Source organism: Mesoplodon mirus (genome assembly GCF_964341445.2).
Source record: "Mesoplodon mirus genome assembly, chromosome: 9".
NCBI classification, from domain to species: domain Eukaryota; kingdom Metazoa; phylum Chordata; class Mammalia; order Artiodactyla; family Ziphiidae; genus Mesoplodon; species Mesoplodon mirus.
The window spans coordinates 47,977,610-47,994,341 of record NC_138985.1 but is presented as its reverse complement, the minus strand read 5'-3'; the positions used below and the strand labels follow the sequence as shown (position 1 = coordinate 47,994,341).

Below are 16,732 nucleotides of genomic sequence, written 5' to 3'. Positions count from 1 at the left end.
GTTAAAAGTATAACTATAAAGTGATAAAAGGGAAAACTTTTTAAGCAGAAATAATATTTTGTTGAATGGAAAATGACCATTCTTCATTTAATTGAAATGAAGCTGGAAAGTTAAATGGTAGGAAAGGAAATTACTTTTCAAAATTCCTTTATTCATGGAAACATTCAATTTCATTATTTAGTGAAACCACAATGTAAATTTCTATTTTTATTATCATAGCGTCCGTGTGAGTGCTTTTATCTGATTGCTCATTTTTTGGCAGGAATTAGTAAAGAGTTCTAGAAATTATTAAGACAGGTACAACTGCATTTCTGTTTCTGACAATCCTTCTTAGAAGGACATAAGATTTACTCTTCAATGTGGTGATTTTCAGATTTTTATTAAATATTATGATTTAATCATTAATTTTACAAAAAGGAAAATTTTTTGTTGTCCACATGAATACTGAGATACTTTATAATGCAGCTCATTATTATTATGATTAAATATACTGTGCTCCTCCAGGATATATAGCATCATGTTCTCCAAATGAACATGCAGAAAATCATTATAATATATTTTGTCTAGAAGCTGGATATAAATTCTGTTTCTAACTACTGGGCAATCATTTACCTGAAGTCACCTTGTTAACCATTTAGAGAACCAATTTTCATTCAACAGTATTTATGGAGCCACACTGTATGTAAACCTCTTTGTTAATGGCTAGGGGTGATAGGCAGGGTAGAGAGAATTCAGACACCTGAGATACGATAATAAAATATTTACAAAAGGCCATTATTATATTAAAATTTCAACTGTAAGGACAAGGAGAGATCATACCAATATACATTGTTATACAGAGATGATAGCAACACTTATTTCACATTAAAATTAGTGAACCATGAGGTATAATATTTTTTAATGTTTTTATACTATAAATTTAGTTTATCTTTTTACAGATTTATAACATAGTAAATAAATGTGATTTTTAAAAACATACCGTTCTCCTTGCTTCCCACCACTTTTGGGGTTCACAAAAACTAAAAGTGGATGAGTACCAGGAACAGGAGTGATCTAGAAGAAAAGTTGAATATGTGGACAAATTATTTATATTATATATAAAGAGAACCCCCTGTTATTTCTAAGTTGTCAAATGTCAATTAGCAAATTCAAGAATATGGTTCTTTTGTTCTGTAATGTGGAGAGATAGAGGATAGATAGATAACAGATCTAATTAGCAACATAATTAAATCCTGTGCTTTGACTCCATATATATCAAAATAAATACACACTCCACTAAGAGGTGATTTTCTAGCTAGGAATAGGGCAGAGGAGAAGGCAGCTATGAAAAGGGAATAACCTCTCAATAGCTATGAGATGAAAACAATAGGTACAATTCGTGGGATCATGAACCATCCAGAATAGAGCAGATTATGGTGGTAAAAAAGATTACAAAAGAAAGGGATCAAAGTATAAGTGAGCCCTACTCTTATAGACAATCCCTACTTTAGAGCTTTATAGCACATTTGGAATCCATCTTCCCAACCACTTGTGAACTAGAATCTAAATAAGATGGTTTGAGGCCACTTTTGGACAGAGGCCCCATCTATACAATGTTTTCTCCATGCTTTCTTTTCCTGCTTGAGAAGAGATGCCAGTTAATCCAGTCTATTTGCTAAACAGGAATCCATTAAATTGACTGTGTCCCTATATGCCATGCACTGCTTTCATCACTATACATTCTCGATTTAACCAAAAAAAGTGCCTGTCTTAGTGGAGCTTATATTCTGGTGGAGAAACAGACAAGAAACAAACAAATAGGGATTTCCCTAGTAGTCCAGTGGTTAAGAATCCACCTTCCAATGCACCTTTCAATCCCTGGTCAGGGAACTATGATCCCACATGCCGCGGGGAAGCCCACGCGCCACAACTAGAGAGAAGCCCGTGCTGTAGGGAAAGACCCTGCATGCCGCAGGGAAGATCCCTCGTGCTGCAACTAAAACCCGACACAGCCAAAAAAAAAAAATAAATTTTTTAAAAAGAGAAACAAACAAATAAATATACATTTAGTAGTGAAAAGTATCACCAGAAATAAAGCAGGTAAGGTGCTAGCACTTCATCAGTCGGGGGCAGAAACTGTTTTTGATAGAGTGGCAAAGGAGAACACTTGTATTTTACTTGAATTCAATGTTAAGAGGTAAGCTGTTTTAAATAAGAGTATTTCTATTCAGTGTAAACCTATGGAACTCCCATCTAAACATAGTTTGATAAAATAATATTTTAATAACAAAAATATGCAACCAATGCAGTCCTCTAAATATTAAGTTGAAAAGTTTTAGATCAATTTACTTTTTGAAAGTAGAGTCAAAGTATCCTTCATTGCTCTGGTATTTTTCCGTTAGAAAGTACCTGAAATATTTAATGAGAAGACTAAAAACCACCATTTCACCATATCAGGTTCTTCCTTTTGTTTAAACAATATAAGTTAAAATACCCTAGCAAAATATTTTCCTCCAATTCTTGTGAAATACCATTTTTCTAATGAGTATAGGCACTGGGAAATTGTTGAAATATTCACACTATATGGAAGGTTGAGTAAAATATTCTCAATTCTTATACTCTTACCCAGCTTGTTCCCATTACAATCTATTCTTTCTGACTCTGTTTTACTTCCTCTTGTAAAGAGGACACATGGGTTTTGTTCCTGATTTGTCTCTCATTCAGTTGGGAGATGAGATGGACAAGCTGGATCTGTCATAACTCCTCAGCTCTTCTCCCCTGAACTCCATGTGCTCAATCAGCTACTGGACAGAAAGTACCTACTAGCTTAAGACACTGTGCTATAAACTTGCAATGTGACATCCCCCTCCCCCCATTAAAAGAAACACCAAAACACACCTCTGACTACTAGTATTCAGTTTCCTTTACTTCTCATTCTATTACAAAATCAGATAGAACTCCTAAAGTTTTCATATGCAAAAAGTAAGACTAACAAATGTGGATTTTAGTTGATTTTTGCATTTAGTTTGAATTGTTATTCCTTATTTTTAAAGAGAGGGGAGATTCTCAAGGTAAATAAAATATTTTAGCAAAACATAACATCTGAATCCAAATACAAATTAGGATTATTGTCCCAAAATTCAATATTCAGCTTACCATTACATGAGATTACATTAAGTTCATTTCGGCAAATTTTCATATTCATTTGAAAATATATTTTGGAATAACTCTCAGAAATATTTATTAATTGAAATGTTTAGAGGCATAATTATGATTTATCAAATAAAGGACAGTACCACGCTACAGAAAATTGTGTTGTGAGGAAACACTATTACAAACAAATAAAGATCCCACTAGACTATATTATAGTCTGTAGAGGATCTGAAAATATAAAAACCTAGATGTCATTTTTAGGGGTGAGTAGATGGATAATTAGATCAAATGGATTAGAAAAATAGGAGAGAATCTAGATAAAGAATTTAGGATAACGATGATACTTTACAAGTGATAAAAGTCAAGAACCCAAAATGGAAGTACAGGAAATAATAAAATCAAATTAGCCAACTTTTCCTCACATATCCCCTTAACATAAATTATGCTTGTAAAATAAGACTGTATAAAAATTAAAAATTGGAAACTTTAGATATTTATTTGTAAGTTATCAGGGACTGTGGAATACTGCCCCTTTGACAATGATTCTAACAGATTAAAACACCTGACCTAATGTAACCTCCATTTAAGGAGTAGTATGTGATTCAATATCAAACCCAAGAAAACTCTGGTCTTAGGGGATCATTTAATGGTGGTATTTATACAAGAAATGTCAAGGTTTCAGGCAAATTGGCATCTTTTTCAATGCTCATTCAAAAAGCTTTTAAATTCTGCTAAACTTTGTTACTATAAAAAGAAGGTCAATCTAGCAGAGTAAATTTAGGTGCCAGGAGACCAAAGGCAGCCATTTTTTAGATTTGAGAGCCAAAGACCTACAGTACTGCATAGCCATTTTCAAATCTACAAGTTAAAAATAAAAAACTTCTGTGCTCACTAATAGTCCTGAAATAAGAAGCAGCATCTTAGTGGCAGAGACTGCAATTTGTCACCTAATTCTCGTATTCCTCTTCATCCATAGTAAAAGAACCCTGAGTTTTAGGATTGCCTACACATGAGGACATTCCCTTATGTAAACATAGCATGACCACCAATATAGAAAACTTAACACGATTCTGGACTAGCTTCTTTTGTTATAAAAACCATTATTGAGACAACTGGTGAAACTTGAATGGGATCTAAGGATTAGATAGCACTAATGTATCAATTTTATATTCAAGTTCACTAATTCTCTTTTGAACTGTATCTAATATAGTCTTTAACAGGACAAATTTTGTTTTTTTACTTTCATACAATAATTCTGAAATAAGATGTAAAACTCAGTTATTTTGGAAAGTGATGTACTCTCATCCTAAAATGTCATATGCATTTTGTTATAGATTTTAGTGGGATGGGAAGCAGTTAGACAAAAATACAAGTATTTTAAAAATTCTGTTAGCCTAAAACTATTTGATCTTGGAAGTAAATATTTTTTATAGCACTTTAAGTAATTTCAAGTAATTTCAAGTGGAACAGTATATAAAACAGATGAAAAGCAAATTACTATGTCTGAAGTGTGAAAGAACCCTGAACCTGTTCTCAGCTTCCCACCACCCCACTCTTGTGCTTGAGGCATCTCTACAAAGTCCTGGGCCTCTCAAAACAGTTTTTAAAAAAAACATCGGGGGCCTCCCTGGTGGCGCAGTGGTTGAGAGTCCGCCTGCCGATGCAGGGGATACGGGTTCGTGCCCCGGTCTGGGAGGATCCCACATGCCGCGGAGCGGCTGGGCCCGTGAGCCATGGCCGCTGGGCCTGCGCATCCGGAGCCTGTGCTCCGCAACGGGGGAGGCCACAACAGTGAGAGGCCCGCATACCGCAAAAAAAAAAAAAAAAAAAAAAAAAAAAAAAAACATCGGGATAGGGTAATACAGTATAACAAAGAAAATACTGACGGTGGGAGAAAGTGTTCAGGAATATTTTACAGCATGTGTGGTACTTGAAATCTTGCAGAATGGTTATAAATTAGGTGTGAAGGACACTGCAAGAGCAAACAGAATGGATTCTCCTCTATAAAGAATAGAGCTAATCATGTGAGATTGTATTTACTCACATAAAGGGGCAGTTTCAATCATATAGAGTAAACATTGAAGAATAGGACTTTAGGGTCAGACTGGTTTGGGATCCCAGTTCAACCATTCCTTTCTACAGATACGCTCTCCCTTAGTGCCATCAATATGCCTTTCACTCCCAAATTCACATCCGTCCTCACCCCTGAATTCTAGATTCACATATCTGTCTGCCTGCTCGACATTTCCATTTGGATATGTAACAGCATCAGAAATTTCACTCCAAACTTTATTCATCCAGATCCTTTTCCATCTCATCATTTCAGTTCCATGGGCCAAAGTTCTTGGAGATGTCCCTACTCTTCACTTCTTAATGAGGTCTAAGCCCACTATCTGACTTAAAATTATAGACAACTCCAACTCTCAGCCCTGACACATCTTATCTTATTCAGTTCCATTTTTTTCATTCCATTTATAACCTAGCACATTATATGGATGGAGACATGGACTCATTTTAGAGGTTGTTATATACTCAAAGTATAGAATAGTAATTCTGGACTTAGAGAGGGAGTTAAAATGACAGTGAAGAGCTGATTATAAGAATCAACAGGCCTGAGGACTCCAAGTGGGCATACACACACACATATCATCAAAGAAAAGGAGTTAATTTTATACACACTCTATACATTTCTGTATAGTGCATATATGTATGTTTACAGTGTTAGGAACTATAAGGATGAGATACTACAAATAATAAAGACAGGACGGATAGAGAAAATCAGTTGTGGTGGGGAAAACACTAGTTCAGTTTTAGATATTTCAGTATAAAAGTTCCCCTTTTCACCTTTTGCTAAGAGTATTACAAACTAGACTTTTTGGTTTGCAAGTGATGCTTATGCTTGGAAACTTTTTTCAAAGAATAATTAGGGACAAGGTAACGTCGGCTTAATACAGTTTAAACAACAGTTCTGTTTTTTTTACTTATTTGTTCACATGTGGATAATCATCTGTATTTTCACATCTATTGCACGTTAAGGAATTGTAGTTTCAATTACATTTGATCATATGTATTAAGTGTAAACCTATGGTATGAGCAATGACAAAGACGGAGTACCTAACCACCTCTATTTGAAGTCCCCTAGGACTTGGGTTAATTAATGAGACTCATCCTAAGGTTATACATGATCTATTACTTCCTCTAATTAGAAATAATAATCCTGATCATTATGCTGGTTAGCTGGAAAGAAGTAAGATGAATGTGCTTAACTATGATTAATAGTCTTTAAGTAGTGTAGATCTCTTCTGTCACTGAGTTATATGCAAACTGGGCTGCAACTCAATGCTTTTTTATGATATATATAATTTTTAAAACTTGCAGAAAAAATTAATTTTCTGTAAGACCTTTTTACATTTTATGATAAAGAATAAGCATTTTATTATTTTTAAATTGATTACCACAACAAAAATTACTTATTTTTCCATTTTGTATGAAATGGCTATCCAATAATTTTATTCTCTTACCTTTTAAATATTTTCTCCCAAATTATGTGAATACCTATGTGCATCATATTTTAGTCCATTCTGCTGAGGTGAAACAGACCACTGCATGTGATTATATACTAATTTAAAAAAATTTTAATGATGATGATTACAGTATTTACTTACTTCTCTTTTATAAGGGCTGATGTCTTCCCTTTTCTAACTGACAACTTTGCCTGACACTTTTATATGTCAAAGAAAGCTATGAAAAGTTACTATCTGGTTAGAGAAATGAAACTCATTCACAGAGAAAGTTAATCACCTATTGTTTTTGATGTGACTAATTTAGTTGTAATAACATTGAAAATTTTGGATCCTTTTTGAATAAAAAAGAAAACACAACTTATATTGCTATGTCAGTTTAAAGTCTTTAGAACACTCTGCATGTACCGTTTAATTTTGGTTCTGATGTCTGAGTAAAGTCAGATGTAACTATACAAATCTTAGGAAACTGAGACTAAAGCAGTTATAATTCTAGTGCACTCATGCTTTTTATTTCAAACTTTGCAACAATGTAATAGTACATGGAAGAGCAAGGTGGTCAGAAATACAGCATTTCTAGACCTGTTAAAATTTGTTAACCAAGGAGACAGGGATCTTCGGAGTAAAACACACAAACTCTGAGTAACATGGTCCTCATTCACACCTCACTAACTGTGAGGCCCTAGGAATAATTTGACTTCAGAACATCAATATGCTCATTTTTAAAGTGGTAATAATAATATTTATCATATATTGGAGAGTTAAGAATTCATAATTATCTCATATGTTCATTGAGAGGTGTCACTTAATACACATAAAATATCATCACAGTGCCTAGCATATACTGTTTAACAACTGATGCGTGTTTCCCTTCCATGTTGAAAAGTATGTGCCTAGTCATATGTAAAATATACTTGAATTTTAAAATTAGGTTTCCCTTTTGTTATTTTCATTGCAGGAACCCAGAGCAACTAAAGATTTAAACTAATCGATATTGTCAATTGACTTATTAAAACTACAAATGTTGATTATTTTCCACTAAAAATTTCACAGGATCACTTAACAAACTAAAAGCTTTTGCTATCAAAATTATGAATAGATTTCATATTTGGGGCTTTCAGTGAGATCGCTTAACACCCAAGTATGCCTTTCAAAAGGTGTGGACGCTGATTTTCTCTTCCGATAATTAACTTCTATACTCTCTAACCAATGTAAAAAAATTTATTGTTCCCAATCTCCTCTTTTTAGATTTGAGTTTAATAATTCATGAACACTATTCTACTCACAATGTGTTTTATTATGTCAAAACAAAGCAGTAACCTGTTTATCAATATTTAAGCAATAATTATTAAATTTTCAATGAGATATTCAAAACAATGAAGAAGCAAGCATTTAGGCAACTACTGTGTGCTCTCAACTGTGCTTGTAAATTAAGAAATATAAAAGACATAATAACCCACAGAATCACAGATAAAATAATAAATGAAAAAAAGATATAAAATCACGTATATTGAACACAAGTATGTGACATAATATACCTTTGTGTGGTAAGAGGTTGGTAAATTTTCTTGGAGAACGTGAAACTTGAAGCATATTCTTAAGGAAAGGAATTAAAAATTGGAAGAGAGAAACGTATAGGTAGGAAAACAAAACAAAAGAACTTAATCCATAGATTAAGCCAAATTCTTTGATTGTGTTCATGTTTGACTGAGAAACAGAGGCAAATAATTACAATAGATTCACTCTGTAGGATGTCTTAAAATACAGATGGAAAGAAATGTTACTTTTGATGTCAGAGACCCTAGGGGTAATTTAGAGGTCTTTAAAGTACTCAAAACATGATTTTGAGCTACTTGTGTTAACTTAAACTAGAAATATACATAGAATTTCTATTTCAATTTAAAATATTGGAAGATATGGATAAATTATAATAGATTTTTTTAAATAAACTTTCTTTTTAAAAAAATTAATTTATTTATGGCTGTGTTGGGTCTTCGCTGCTGTGTGCGGACTTTCTCTAGCTGTGGTGAGTGGGGGCTACTCTTCGTTGTGGAGCATGGGCTCTAGGCGTGTGGACTTCAGTAGTTGTGGCACTCGGGCTCAGTAGTTGTGACACTTGGGCTCACTAGTTGTGGCTCACGGGCTCTAGAGCGGAGGCTCAGTAGTTGTGGCACATGGGCTTAGTTGCTCCGAGGCATGTGGGATCTTCCCAGACCAGGGCTCGAACCCATGTCCCCTGCATTGGCAGGCGGATTCTTAACAACTGTGCCACCAGGGAAGCCCAGATTCTTTATTTTTATTATTGATTTAGAAAAAAATTCCACACAAGTAGAGTTCATTATATTATTTTCTGCATACATTTTGTGAGTCAAAATCACTTCCAAATAGATATAATAATATGTGTGGAGAACATATACTTAGAAATAAATAATGCATATGTATATAATAAAGGTATATATTTAGTAATAATTTGCCAAAACTTCAGATTGACACAAGATCTCTTACCAAGTTGAGTTTAAATGGAGATAACATCATAAATGATTAATCCAATCAGAATGTCACTCTGTCAATCAACTATAAAACTGACATCTTGATAAATTAATAAAAATGTTTCTGAAATTGTCAACTGAACAAATTTGCACATTAAATAAACGTGTTGATAGCTAGACATATGCCCTTCTAAGAGCATGGAAGTAACAAATATGAAAGCTACAAACATTTGGATTAAAAAAAATCATACCTGTAGGCCTTGTCCATCCACAGTAACGGAGTTGGCTCTTTGCATTTTGTTCTTGTCAATCACTTTGTTTGGCTGCTGGGAACCACCCTTTTCCTTTTTCACTGTTGCTTGTCTTTCCTGTAAGGAAAAAATCTTTTATAAAAATACTGAATTGTTTCACTACAATGAGCAACATAGAGAAGAATTTCATGGCTACAAACTAGGGCCCAGGTTCCGAATTTGGGGTCTCTCTCTAGTGAATAATATGAAAGCTAATGTTTTCTACTGGCTCAAAATATGATATATGTATGATCAAAATATCAGTTAAAGAAAGGATGTGAAAGAAAACCAAACTGTATTATCCCTAGGTACCCAATTATGACTCTGTTAAAAGTTATTAAAGAACACTAAAGCTAATCATTTTCATAAACAATGGTGCAGATAATAATACAGGATTGTAATGTAAAGGATTTGGTACTGAGCACTGAAAATAATGCTTATAAATACATGCAATATTGAAAATGAATACAGGATGGACCCTTAAGCTACTATTGATTTTCAAGAATGGCACATAACTTAAAACAAACATTCCATCCCAGCTAATTGCTATGTTCACCATAATAGAAAAATTTTTTATAGTGGTCTTCTTCCTGTTTCTATTTCCTCTCTTTTCACTCTTTTCAACACAACCCAATAAACTTTTATCACCATTAATCCACTAAATCAGCTTTTATTAAAATCACCAATGACCTGCTCATTTGCGCCTCACCTGTTGGTCAGTCTTCACCTTCTCAATTTTTAAGCAGCATTGACAGAATTGACATCTACCCTCTAGAAAACATGCCTCAATTGGGTTCCGGGACACTTCTTTCTCTTAGCTCTCCTCTTACTTGACTAACTGCTCCCTCGTAGTCTTTTTTTTTGATTTCTCCTCCAGCTTTATAATCTGTAACGTTTAACACTTGACCTCTCCCTTGGACCACTCATCTCCACAATCTATACTTACCCCCTAGGTAACTTCATTTAAAACCAAGGCTTTCAATTTCACTTTGATAATGAAGACTTGCCTACCCACCTTAAAAATAAATCCCAAACTGGACGATTATTCACCACATCCATCATCACATGGTTTAAGTACCCGTTATTTGCCCTAATTATCGTAGCCATCACCTTAATGGACCAATCAGCTTCCATCTTTTGTCTCCCTACAGTCAATTTTCTATATAACAGCCACACCTATCCCTTTTTACTCCACTCCAGCTACAACTACCTCACCTTTGTTTCTTGATCACAACATTTGTGCTCTTAATATAGGGATCTTGCAACCACTCTGAACTCTGCTGGACTGTTCTTGCTCATGGTCAAATGTTAGACAGGCTACTCTATTCCTCTGTGTGTGTGTGTGTGTGCGTGTGCACTGTTTCACATCAGATCCCAGATCAGTGCCTGATAAAATCACCATAAATGAATGCGGAAATAAATTAATCTTAACACTAAAAAATCAAAAAATTTAAAGTGCCTGAAATATTGTGTTGAGAAGGACTCCTGGGGCATGTCTAGGTTTGTTGTGAAAAATTGTCCTGATCAATTAGCAATGTCTGCCATGTGTGCTTAAAAGTTTGAGTGCCACGTATTTCCTATCACTTATTCAGATATATATACATTTCTGTTCCTATATTTACATGTATCTTGTCGATTACTCTTCAATTACTGTAATTTAGGAAAATATTTTTAAGTGGAAATATTTTAAAAGTAAAGCTCTTTTAAAATATATTAGGGCCAGATGGAACAGAAAACGTCTCAAACCAAAATAAATGCTAATCAGTGTAGTCCTTTTATAGTCCTTGCAATTTCATGGTGCAAAAATACTGAATATATTTTTTGTGTGGCTGAAAATGGATGGTGTAATAGGATTCCTGAAATTCAAATTCTTTGGAAAATGATGTACTTTCATATAAGCATAATTTCTGGCAAAAATATTGATATTTTAAAAAATAGATAATTTTTTCTAAGCTTGCAAATAACATTTTGTCCATAGATAGTTAAGGGTATAATGCATAAATGAGTGAATTATAGGATGAGGTTTGGAATCAGACATCCCAAGTGGAATCCCATCTCTGCTACTTAGATACTATGTAGACTTAGAGAACGTACTCTTATTCAAAATGGAGTTAGTAATACCTATTTCTCAAAGTTGTGTATGGCTTGACAGAAAATGTATAAAGTTCTAATACTGTGCCTATATTAGTGTATGTGCTCAATAAATGAAAGTTATTGTGAATTATGTAAAATAGGTATGGTTCTTCCATTAGGGTGCTCATTAATGTCACCATTATGCAAAATGCTTGTTATATTTCCAAATACATATATATGAAAAAATCCACTAGTTACAACAGGCATATGTTTAAATAAGTAAAGCTCAATGTTTATATTAGAAAATCCATAGCAGCTTGTGCTGAGTGCAAGCATGTAACACTGTTGGTGGGTATGGGAATAATTTTTTTCCAGGTTCTAGCATGCAGGTAAATAAAACATGGGCACAATGTTCTATAAAAGTCTACATTGTGAAAGTTATAACTTATCTTATATGTCTTATATTCTGTCATGTGATCCACCAATTGTTATTTAGTATTTAATTCCTAAATGCTTAGGTTATAAGAACTAAATAAAATTTAAGTTCTTGGGTTATAAGAACTAAAATAAAATTTTAGTCACATTGGAACTTGGTATTTGTGACCAGACTATTTATAAATGTAATTCTGGAAATTTAAGACATGTAAGTATATGTCTGTAAAGAGTTACCAAATTATCTATTAATATTATTTTATTCTTAGCTATGCATATAGCTAGGGAGAATCCTGTGTGGTGAGAATCTCCAGCTAACAGATAGCAGTTGATTAAGTGGTTTCATGTCTCTCCAGGGAGTAATCCCTCTGAGTAAATTGTGGATTAAACTAAACTAATGCTTTCTAGTAGCAACTGCGAAATATAAAAAGAAATTTAAAAACTCTAAATTGTGTTTTCAATTGATAAGATTTTCTTTTTGAAATCTAGACTCATAAGGGGTATATAACAAGTTAATAAAAAGTCTTCAGTCTACCCATTGGCAGGTGAATTTTATTATATAATCTGGATAATATTAAAATTTATATTTGTTTAAACGCACACACACACACACATAATCAAAAGCAAGTGGTTTCTTTGAGGGAAATATGCTTAGTGGGTAGAATTTGTGGAATTAATCAAGGCTGACAATTTAAAAACAGGAGAGACTCATAATCATTTAATTTTTCCCATGGTTTTCTTTTTATTATACTCATTTGTTTTATGTTTATTTCCAAATTGTATGGAAGTCTCTCTGAGCTATTCACTGTATTTTACTTAAGCAGCATAAGCTAACAGGAGGGTAGTTGGATACTTTTTCCTATTTCCACTAAGAAAATCTTTACTTCTTTCCTCTTTTGTATGAGGGACAGGAAGGGTGAAGTAATTGCATCTTTGAAAAATCTGATGTTCACAAAAATTTCACTGGCCTCTTCTGGGGGTTAATTCACCCTGACTGACCGAGTTCTATGATGATATTTAAGAAAGTTACTTCCTATGTTGAAGTTACTGAAAAGTTTCAGGAAGAGCTCACCAGCATTATTCTGCACCTTTATTCAGGATAAAATTGCTCTCTAATAATAGGGGGCAGTGCTTATCACTTCACTGTCAGTTCTTTTTTTTAAAGTTTTTGGGCTCTAAATCACAAAATAAATTACTTTGTTATAATTAAGGCAAATTTTATTCTGCTAGATAAATTATCCCAAATATAAAGAGTTGGAAAATGATTGCTTTAATCAATAGAAATTACTCAAACACTGAAAAGGGTTACTCTAACAAAAAAATCATGAAAGAATATAGAACATATAACAACAAAATATAAAATACAGTTATTGATATTTTAGCATTTTCAAATATCAACCATTTGTGTTTGCTATGCAGACATTTAAAATATAGAATTCAACGTTTTGTGATCCTTAGACTGTACAAGTAGCGCAACAGATCTTAACTGGGGAATATATTGTATTAGAATTCCAAAAGAATAATCATCATAATGAACAGAGAAGAAAAGCTGAAAGGCCATTCACAGAAAACAGAAAGATGAAATAAATGAAATAAAAAGATGTCACTTTAAATATGTGCTCTAAAAAAAGTCTTTTTCTATATCATGCTGATTCTCAGAAGTAGAGTATTTGTAAGTTGTTGAAAACTGCTTTCACAAAAGCGATGCTTACCACAATACTTAAGCCTGCCATTATCCATCACTCACAAACAACAAGCAGCAAATGATGATTACCTCAAGCACAGGGTTTTCTTCTTTTTGTCCAACCTCAGCATGAGAGACAGGCAGCAGCAAAGCACCTCTATTGGTACAAAGCCACAAAGGGTGGGGGTAGGCGGTGCTTGGCTGCCAAGAGCATCCTTTACTGGAACCCTGGAACTTGCTTTCTCTGCTACTGCACCGCTTGCCCGAATGGAGACTTAGCCCATTCAGCCACTGAATCTAGGCCCCAAGAATTTCCCAGGAACCCTAGAATTTTAACCTGAGGAACACATGGATATTCACAATATAAAAGATCTTCCTGAAGCAGGAGTGTTACCATGCTCATCTGGGCTTATACAAGTTACGAGCTCCAAGAAACCAACTTAATGACAGCTGCACCTTTAATTATCGTAACCTTATTATGGGATTTGAACATTTTCCTGCTGAGAAACATTAATTCATTTCAAATATGGCAAAGGCTCTAAATCTACTAGAAATCCTTAGAAGTTGCAGCGAAACATGGCTGAGTAGCAAAGTAGTCTTGATTTTTAGAAATACTTTTATATAGTTTTAAACATAACTATAATAAATTACATAAAGATTTCCATTTCTTTTTAATCAGTTAAATAAATACTTATTCAAAAACAAAAACAAAAACTACTTTGGGCAAAGACAAAAATATGGGCTTGGAGGCCAAATTCTAGCTTTGTCTCTGTAAAGACTTGGGCATGTTATTTACTATCTCTAAGCCATCATTTAATTAATCTATAAAATGGGAGGGTTCATGTGATGACAAATTGAGAAAATGTCAATGAAGGTACCAGCATAAATTAGGCACTCAGTAAATGGCAGTAATTTTTAAAATATAAAAGAAATTGGTATATTTTATCATTAAGTTTAACACAGGTACACTGCTTGGATTATAGTAAAGATAGGTGTTGTGAAGAAGTACTTTATTTACCTTATAGTATTTTATTTGTTTGTCCACTATGTCACCATAACTTGGGATAACTGTTGTGATAATCTGAGTCTTTTGTAGGAGCATAGAAGACAACAAACTAGACAGAGTCAATCTTAGTCTTAACGTACTTGCAGGTGCTACTCACCAACTCAGCCTGAAGGTATTAATTTATATCTTGATCCACAGACCTGGTTTTCATACATCACACATGATGTGCATATTCTCTCCTAGGATAATTTCATACTGAGTGTGAACCACTTACAAGATTTCTGTTCAAGAAATCCTGATTGGAAGAAATGAAATTTAGGAATGGGAAGGTCCATGTCAAAATCATTTATTTGGGCTGTGTTTACTAGCATATGTTTGGGCCACTATAAAATTATGTGTGAGTGTATGGACCTCAACCTTACTCACTCTCCATTCCCTTTGTAAACCATAATAATTGATGGCCACCATAAGCCGAAGCTTAAAAGCCAAGAGGCAGCTCTTTTGTATATTCATACTCATCATCTCTTTCTGCCAGGTGAGTTAAATGCTTAACCTAGTTATTTCTATGTAGTCCCCAATCTGTTTATGCAAGTTCTAAGTAGAATTTATTTTATTATTGGTACTGTGGAATTAATTAGCACTCAAACTATTGAGTTTTGAATGTAAAATAAGTTGTTTCCATGAAAAATTATTTGCATCCTTTGGAGAGGCACAATAAAACAAAATGTGTGTGTGTGTGTGTGTGTGTGTGTGTGTGTGTGTGTGTGTGTGTGTGTAGGAAGAGCAGTCAAGTTGGGCTGGACACAATGACTAAAAGATTTGAGAATTAATAATAGAAACAGATTTTTTTTTACACTCAAATTGCTTTGCAGATGCCTGTGAGTTTTTCTTATACTTTAAAACAATTGAAAGTAATTGAAAGCAATTACTTTCATTAATAAACAAATATCTTTCTACAAAATAAGGAATGCTTTTGTTATACTTTAAAACAATTGATAATTGAAACTTATCAAGGGTGTTAAGGCTGTGCTATATGCAAGAAAGGGTATATGCCATTTCCAAATAATAGATGTATCCACATAGAAAAGCCCTTGATCCTATGTGAAAAGTTTAGCCAATGAATACACATTTACATATTTTAAGTAAAATGTTTAAGGTGTATACACATTTTTCTATAAGTTCCCCTACATACACTTTAACCACATTTTCAATTAACCAAAAAGCAATTGTTCTTGATGGAGGTATATAAGGCTTCCTGCATGTGTGTGTGTGTGTGTGTGTGTGTGTGTGTATTCACACAGTCACCCATGTATATAGCTATACATGTGCTTAAAGAAATTTTTGGAACAACATAGTTGAAAAAAGCTTATATAATGATTTCGGACATGGTTGAAAGTTTGAGTTTATGTAAACCAATACAGCTTGCCAAAACAAAACAAAACAAACAAACAAACAAAAAACAGTATAGGAAGACTTTTAAAAACTTTATAGCAGGCAAAAAGAGTTTTTTTTGACAAATAAAAAAAGCATGCTTTGAAAACAGCAGTTTTGGTCTATTTAGTCAATCTATAATAATACAAATTATTTAACTAAATGTGGGAGACATTTTGAGATTAACAAGTCTAAAGAGAAAACTTTAGGGCCTCCCTGGTGGCGCAGTGGTTGAGAGTCCGCCTGCCGATGCAGGGGATACGGGTTCGTGCCCCGGTCTGGGAGGATCCCATATGCCGCGGAGCGGCTGGGCCCGTGAGCCATGGCCGCTGGGCCTGCGCGTCCGGAGCCTGTGCTCCGCAACGGGAGAGGCCACAACAGTGAGAGGCTCGCATACCGCAAAAAGAAAAAAAAAAAAAAAAAAAAAGAGAAAACTTTAAATCTCTCAGTTCATTATTTGATGAGCTATGATAGGGGCAAAAATAAACTCAAGGATCTTAACATAGAAAGTTAATTCTCTGACACTTAAATAATTAGCCTAAATAATAAACTCTCCTAATACCTTTGTCACCTGAGTGTGTAATTTAACGTCTACTTTATAATATTTATGATAATAATGGTATCAACTGACTTAAAGAATATAAAAACAGTTTAACATCTCTCTTAGAGTAGAA

General features: G+C 33.8%; 1 protein-coding gene across 3 annotated transcripts in view; it reads right to left on the bottom strand.

Annotated features, from left to right (window-relative positions):
* DGKB (diacylglycerol kinase beta) overlaps positions 1–16,732 on the bottom strand; it is a gene marked incomplete at its 3' end in the record, with an annotated part of 923,203 nt that overhangs the window by 454,524 nt on the left and 451,947 nt on the right. For all 3 annotated transcript variants that reach the window (XM_082632047.1, XM_082632048.1, XM_082632049.1), the window contains 2 exons: positions 9,394–9,510; positions 980–1,053 (listed from right to left, as the gene is read on the bottom strand). In XM_082632047.1, the coding sequence (XP_082488173.1) occupies positions 980–1,053; positions 9,394–9,510 (191 nt within the window). The remainder of the gene's footprint in view (positions 1–979; positions 1,054–9,393; positions 9,511–16,732) is intronic.